Source organism: Phyllostomus hastatus, unplaced genomic scaffold (assembly GCF_019186645.2).
Source record: "Phyllostomus hastatus isolate PE091 unplaced genomic scaffold, TTU_PhHast_1.1 phas_contig_308, whole genome shotgun sequence".
Taxonomy (NCBI): Eukaryota; Metazoa; Chordata; class Mammalia; order Chiroptera; family Phyllostomidae; genus Phyllostomus; species Phyllostomus hastatus.
In genome coordinates, this window is record NW_025333848.1 from 1537625 (window position 1) to 1545486 (window position 7862).

The 7862-nt window shown below is 36.1% G+C and overlaps 1 protein-coding gene across 2 annotated transcripts; it reads right to left on the reverse strand.

The window, feature by feature from the left end:
- Positions 1-231: 231 nt before the first annotated feature.
- CLEC12B (C-type lectin domain family 12 member B) lies at positions 232-7031 on the reverse strand. Of its 2 annotated transcripts, none has more exons than XM_045839768.1 (6): positions 6950-7031; positions 4963-5061; positions 2919-3137; positions 2260-2414; positions 1943-2058; positions 232-295 (listed from the first exon to the last, which is right to left on the reverse strand). In XM_045839768.1, exons 1-6 carry the CDS (start codon positions 7029-7031, stop codon positions 232-234), a joined length of 735 nt encoding a protein of 244 aa, XP_045695724.1. The 2 variants fall into 2 exon arrangements, with proteins under 2 accessions (XP_045695724.1, XP_045695723.1); XM_045839767.1 differs by having other exon boundaries at positions 232-382.
- Positions 7032-7862: the final 831 nt, after the last annotated feature.

The following is a 7862-nucleotide window of genomic DNA, read 5'->3' on the forward strand; positions in this document are numbered from 1 at the left end:
AGGGACCTAGAACAGTTGTTCCTTTAGGTCTTCTGCAATACCCAGAACATCAGATCAGAAAGCACCAGGCAATGAGGTGGAGAATGTTCTGTGAAGCAAGTTTATTTGACTGATAGTTTCAACACACAGTCGCTTCTTAATCTGTTTTGGTTCTGGTAGGATGCTGTCTCCCTCCTCACATGAACTTAATCACAAGTGTCTTACTTTTTGCTGAATTTGTACAAAGCTTTATTAATCCAAATCTTCAATCTTCACTAATGCTGCTGTCTTCTCACAAATCCAAGAAATTTCAGCACTGCAGCGGGAAGTATAAATATTTCCATTTTGAAAATAGGCACATCCTTTGGATCCATTGATTTGGGCATATTCCTTAGTACTAAATCTGAAAATTAATCAATTCAAAATTAATTATAAATGTAAAAAATTAATTTATATATCAAATATTAAAATTTGATCACAATTCAGTGTTCACAGTTACCAAATATCATATATCTGAATGTTGAGAGACTTCTGCTTCACAACACAACAAAATCTCTAAAGGTGGTATATGTAAGTTCTTTTTTTCAAGTTAATTATAATCCCAGGTAGAATTTATGTTTTATTTTTTATTTTTAGTGTTCCTTTTTTTTGATCGTTCAATTACAGGTGTTCCCATTCCCCCCATTACTCTCCCCTGCCCTTCCCATCCGCCCTCTCACATTCAGTCCTTTCCCCTTGTTGTCCTTGTCCGTGGGTCCTTTATACATGTTCCTTGACTTGACCCTTCCTCTTCTTTCCCCCTTTATCTCTCTCCCCCCTCTCCTCTGGTCATTGTCAGTTTGTTCTTTATATTTGTCCCACAAAAAATTTGGTTTTGTAGTCAATCATTAAAAGAATGTTGCAAAACTATGTGCTCCTTGACATATTTTTATGTTGACACCTACTTTTTTCATATCTCTAGTTATCAAAAATACAATTTTAAAAATATTATACATTCTATAAGTACTTTAAATATTTTCATCAAAACCATGAAGAGCCTCATGTTAATATGTGAGAAACAGTTGTCATATAATTTAGTTGCCAAGTCCCCATCATTTAAAAAAATTAATTGTCAATTACAGGTGTTCCTGTAATTGAACAACCAATTAATACAAATTTCAGATATATTTATAATTTGGTAACTGTATACACTATAGCATTCTCATTACCAAAATTTTAACTAATCAACCAATGTAGATTTTCTTTTTGTTAGAAAATAGCTGACAATTGTTCAATGTTGAATGTGTGTTCTTATAATAAACATTACCCTTCTGGGCTGTAAGCACTGGGGAGCCAGAGAAGCTGAGAAGCTGAGCTCATGATCACAGACTTAGTCCTGATTTTGCCACTTATGACCTGAGTGACCATGGGCAAGTTATTTAAGCTCTCTATGACAATTTTTCATCTATAAAATTGGAGTATTATATGCTTTAATCATAGGGCTAACATTTATAAAGCATTTTGAACATAGTGTTATTTGTGTTTGTTAAATAATAATTTAAACTAATAGATGAAGTTCAATGTCTTGCCATGAGTTTGTCACACACATGAAAGTTGGTACTCCTCCTTTCAGTATTGATTCTGAAGCTCTATTTTCTTTGTAGGCTGTATTATTTTGTATCTTGATTCATAACTTTTACAATTAACTTTCTTACTGGGATAATATTAATTAATAACAAATTGCAGATATATTTATAATTTGGTAACTGTATACACTATAGCATTCTCATTACCAAAATTTTAAAAAATGGACAAAGGGTTTGAATAGACATTTCTCCAAGGATGACATACACAAAGAGACAACAAGCAAAGGAAAAGATGTTCCACGTCCCTATCATTATGAAATACAAATCAGATCACTTATCTGTTCACTATTCCATTTCTTTGTGTTTTTAGCTTGGATTTTTTCCAAACAGAGACTCACAAGGATGGAGAGGGGTCAGAGCCATCCTCCCAAAGCCAACTTCTGCCAGATGGATCCCACGATAATCCCAACCAGAAGAAAGGAAACTTAGGTAAGGGTTGCATTTTCAGAAAATCCTGAGGGAGAGAAAAGAAAAAAAATATTTTGTGAAAGCCACATTTTCATTTGCAGAAGTAAGATAAATGGGAACATACATTAAATTCACTAGTTAATTCTCATTCAAAATGCACTGAATTCCTACTGTGTGAGTCAGAAATTCCATTTATTTATTTTCCATCATATGGATAATTTCTGTAATTAGGAAATGCTATTCGGACCTTTTCTTCTGAGCTGTCTATCTTCACCAAGGTGGAGTTCTTGTCCATGCAGTGTTTTCTACTGTTAGCCCAGGTTTTCTCTTCATTTGTTGCAAAATAATAGCAACTGTTTTGGTGCCACTGCCACATCTTAGGACAAGGATTACATTTGTGGTCTGAAAAAGAAATTATACCAAAAAATACAAACTAAACAACCTTGGAGTGATTGGGGAAGGTTTTGGAAACTAAATTATTTAATTTGATAATAGGGTTTGAGACCCAGGACCCTGAAAACATGCTGCTTTGGGAGCCTCTGAAAACGAGGTCACTCCAATTATGTGATTGAAATTCTCTTTACAGGGCTCAGTCTTCTGGCCTTAGAATCATCAGTTATATCTTTAACTTGTTATAACAACAGGCTTCCCTAAAAATAATTTATAAAGCAAGGGGTTGAAGTATCCAGATTGCTGTCATTCCACAACGCTTCCCCAAACTTGCCTCTGTGTTTTCAAAAACATAAAATATAAACTTATATCTTCCCTCGCCTTCTGTAAAATTAACATGACATCATTAGGGGCCATTGGATAGTGTGACTCCCTCAGGCTCCCAGAGGCAGTGCACACAGTTAACCTAAACCGGGACAACAGACTTGATCTGGCTGGTCAGCAAGTCCTGATTACCTGAAGTGCGAATGACCAGCTCTTGACAGAGTTTGATGGCCATTTGTCCCTGCTTCTCCAATAGGCTGGAGATCTGTGATTTGAGAAATTCCTCCTCCATGGAAAAGTTTCTGTAGTTGCCCAGCTGCTGGGATAAATTATCCTGCCGTTGGTGGATAGTTTCCTGAAGTTGACTCAATTTCTCTGAATCTGAGTTAATTTCATTAGAAGTCTGCAAAACTCCAAGACATAACAGGAGACAAGTTTATACATCCTTCTATTCTCATGATAGCCCTAGATAATTCTCTTAACACAGAAATATTTCTTGACATTCTTTAAGATTTATTAGTAGGTCTTAATAATAGAGATATCATAGAAGAAATGCACCAGATGCATTTCTATTTAAAATTGTTTAGAGTTCATCCTTATAATTTCATGGTTATTTTAATTATTATCATTCTTGTAGTAAAATAATGAATTACAACATATATTTCTGACATTTCACCTAAGGAAGTGCCAGTCATTTTGCCATTCATTTGGAGTTGGTTTGTGTAATTGTTTTAATAGGAGCAGGATCCTTTGGGGGCAATGGGTATCTCAAAGTATGGTCTGCAGACCACTTGTATCAGAATCACCTAGGATATTTGTTAAAAAAAAACTAGCAGATTTTAATGCCACACCTAATCATTTCTGGTCTTAGGTCCATAAAATCTGCATTATAATAAGCACTTTAGATAATTGACCAATAAAAGAAGTTTAAGAACCATTGCACTCAAAGCACGGCACTAGGGGGAAAACATTCATTCTTCTATGGACAACCAATGAAAACACATGGTATCTTCATTTTTTAAAACATATATCACTGCAGATCACCTGTTAATCTCTATGATTAGCTACTGAATATTTGTTAGGGCTGTTAGAACATTATATTTCTTTTTAAAAGAGCAAGTTACAACATTAGCTTTGATTTATATGTCCAAACAGGTATGTCTAAATCCTAATTATCCATGAAATTTTACATACATAAAAAGAAGTGAAAGTAGCAGAGGAGCTGTTGGTATCATTCAACAAATAATGACTGCAAATTTGACTATGAATGCTCTGGAATTGAACACTGTGCTAAATCACTCTTCTGTACATCACATACTTAACAACATCCTACAGACTGTGTATCCTCAGGATGTTTTGTAATTGGTAGTTCAGGATTCCCTATTCTGTCCAGCTCTGACTGCCCAGTGATGGGTCAGAATAAAGAAAATATTCTTTTTTTCACTATTGTGCTTAGAAGTGGAGCTTCCATTGCTGGAGGTGGTAAAGATTTCTGTCTACTGGATAAGGTATATCAGGCAATTCTTCCTTCTTGTCTGTACCTCTGTTTCATTTATAGCAGGCAGGCTGCTGCTGCAGTTTAGAAGTAGTCTCTATTCTAGGAAAGTCTTAGGTGAGCAGATTAAGCCAGTCTTGTACAAAGTCTTAAGGGTAAATAAAATGCCATGCTCTTTCTTTTTTTTTAAAAGACTTTATTTATTTATTTTTAGAGAAGGGAAGGCATAGAGAGAGACAGAGAAATATCAATGTGTGTTTGCTTCTCGTGTGCTCCCTAGTGGGCACCTGGCACACAACCCAGGTATGTGCCCTGACTAGGAATCAAACCAGCAACCCTTTGATTCACAGTTTGGTGCTCAATCCACTGAGCCACACCAGCCAGGGCATGCTGTTTCTTGAATCCACTCTCCTTGGCTTTCTGTTTCTCACTATTGGGATAGTAAGTGGATGTGTTTCTGTGCAAAAAAAGAGACTCCTTATTCTAACCAATAACTGAAAAATAAAAATTGTCTTCATAGCCTAGTCTAGGTTAGCAAGAGAGTGATTTGGGATACAATCCTCATAATAATATTTTCCTTGTTGGTTTGCCTTGGAGACATGGGGAATGAGAGATAGGAAGTAGCAGAAAGTATTAGAGCATTCAGAATGTAGCACCTATCACAAAATCCAACCTGGAATTTCATAATGTACAAATATGTTTCCTAAGCAGTTTTCTTGGGTTTGATACAAGTATACTTACACATAATCCCCAAGGTCACCAGCCCCAACAGCAGCAACAGACAAAGAGTTAGCAGACTCAGGGCTGCCCACCGCCATGTGGGGGATGAAGCTGGATACCCTGAAGAATGTCGACAGAGGAATGAGCCAACAGAGCTGCCTGTGGTTAACATGTGATTGTTCATTTTTCACAATTAGGAAGCTTCCTAATGTTCTTTAATGCCCTTATCTAGAAAATACCTAAACCAATGTGCTTATAAGGGCCCCGTCATCAGCTCTCCTCCATTTCTTTCCCTTCCTTCCTTCCTTCCTTCCTTCCTTCCTTCCTTCCTTCCTTCCTTCCTTCCTTCCTTCCTTCCTTCCTTCCTTCCTTCCTCCCTTCCTTCCTTCCTCTTTTCTTTTACCATTCTCCTTTCCTTTAAAGTAAATGTCTTCTAAGTTTTAGGTTTTTGTTTTACATGATCACACACCTTCCTTCTCCAAGTTTCCTGAATTCACGAACAAGCCATAATGGAAAGTGGTTCCCCTGATGTCCCTAACAATAGAAGAGATCCCAAGTTTTTGAAATTACAAACCTCCACAATTTTTACCCATTATGCATTTTATTTATCACCTAGTAGATTATGAATCAATACTGAATGAAAGAAGAAATCAATGTGCAATCTCACCTACAAACCACAGGGGAAAAAAAACCCAGAAAACCAGTGGTTACTCTTCAAAACTTAATATTATATATACAGGTTAGGGAAATAGTAAGTTTACAATTGTATGAAAAATAACAGAATAATTAGTAAATAATAATACAAGTATAAACTCTGTGTTTCATATACTCACAACCGTAAACCTATTTTGCCCAACTCTGTATGTACCACAAATGGTTCTCTCACTTGCCTCACTTTCCTCTTCTTTATTCAGGATCTAATGGCATCTAACCTAATATTTCAGAATGATGGGTGTAATCTCTAGGTGCACTACTATATACATCACATTCACTACTCCCTCTTTCTTAAAGGTTAAAGTTAAATTTTTCTAAAAAATAATGTATAGTCATCTTTGTTAGACACATGCAAAGTCTATCCCCACCCTTTTTTATGTAGCACCCCCTCTCAAAACACACACACACACACACTAAAAATAAATCTAAAGGGTTCTTAAGAACGTTGTTCATCTGTTTTAGATGATTAAGGACAACAACTTGAATAGTCAATAGATTCTTGAAGGTGAGGGATGTAGCCTGATATATTAAATCATATTCCTGACCACAAAGACCACTATTTCTTCCAATTAGGTATAAGGCAATGAGTGAAAGGCTGGAACTGAGTCTGAACTCCATCATATAACAGTTGTATAAACTTGTTTAAATCATTCAAATTTTTTCACCCTCAGTTTTCTCATTAATACATGTTAAAAAGTACTAATAGTATTTCATTTGCTTTGCAACTACATCTTAATAAAGAAGTAATACACTACATATAAAATACTAAAAATGACATTATTGTTGATTAAACACTACTAATTATACTGGGAATTTCAACTCCCTAATTTTTTTAAATGCTATAAAACAGAAGCTATCTTTTTTATTTCTGACTTGCTAACCCTCTAGTTTTCCTCTTCAGTTATTTGTACCCTTGAAAAGAAAAATTCCTCCTACCTTCCCTATTTTACAGGCCTCCAATCTGCTTTCCAAAGAAAACTGTTCCGGCATCTTTCATGAGGTATAAGCATAAAGGACTACATTTATGAAAAGAAATCTCTTAACCCCCAAACTCAATTTTCAGCATGTCTAATAAACATTTTTCACTAATACAGGACTTCATGAAACAGTGATATCACACATTTTTCCTCAATGTTGGGAACACTCGTTCTATTAACATATTCCACAACTTTGTCTCCATTTCAAGGCTTCCACAGCACCCGTCTCTTTAGCATCGATATAAAAACCAGAACCTCAAAGCATTAAAAATCTATCCATCACCTGAGGTCAAATCTTGCTTTCTCTGAATCCTTACCTCTTTTTCTTAGATTATTTCTATTTCCTGCTCCCAAGGAATCCTGAAATGTGAGTGTCGCATAGGTCACTTCTTCAGACATTGTAGAAGAAAGCACTACTATCAATTGTTAATTAATGTTTCAATATCTTCAGGCCTGGAACAAGATGTTTTTTCCAAGGCTGGGAGCTTTTACATAGACGCTGAACTGACCCAAGACACATCCCACTACAACCTTCATAAGGACAATGACCATCAGTTATTCTGCAGAGAAAGCCAAATATTCTCCTCAGAACTAGTGCATTACAGATTTCAAACTATCTGCTCTTTTTCATTGTTTGTTGCTATGAAACAAAGAGGTGGTACTTGGAGTCAGTGCAGGAATGGTGATTTCCTGCAGGAAATCCCACGATTGTCAATGTTTCTATAGAGGGTCAGGTTGTCCTCTTTACACGTGTTAAAAGTCAGCTATTCTGTATGGACACATTAGATGTGGTTTATACTCACCTATATTAGGTATAAAGCAGACACATATCCTAAGACAGGAAGGAGTGTGTAGTCACATGTACTGAGAGCTGTATAGTTAAAAACTACCCACATGTGGCTGGCATTTTAAGATATCCAACTGTGTGTGGTGAGAGGTTGTGGAGAGAAAGGAAGAGAGAGAAGGGAGAGAGAGGTATGTGCAGTGTTGGCAATAGGGCATGGAGAAGACGTTGAAAGCTATTAAAACTGTGTATGAAAGGAGTTCCCGTCTGGCATGGCTAAGCTCCTAATAGAATAATCTTCCTGCAAATAAGAACTAATATTCAGAATGAGATGTGAAATAATAACTATCTGAACTTCCAAGAGAGTGAAAAACAGCAGGCAGATTCTGGAGAGAATGAGAGTGGCACATGGTGCTTTTATTTTTGTCTTTAATTTGTTTGTTTGG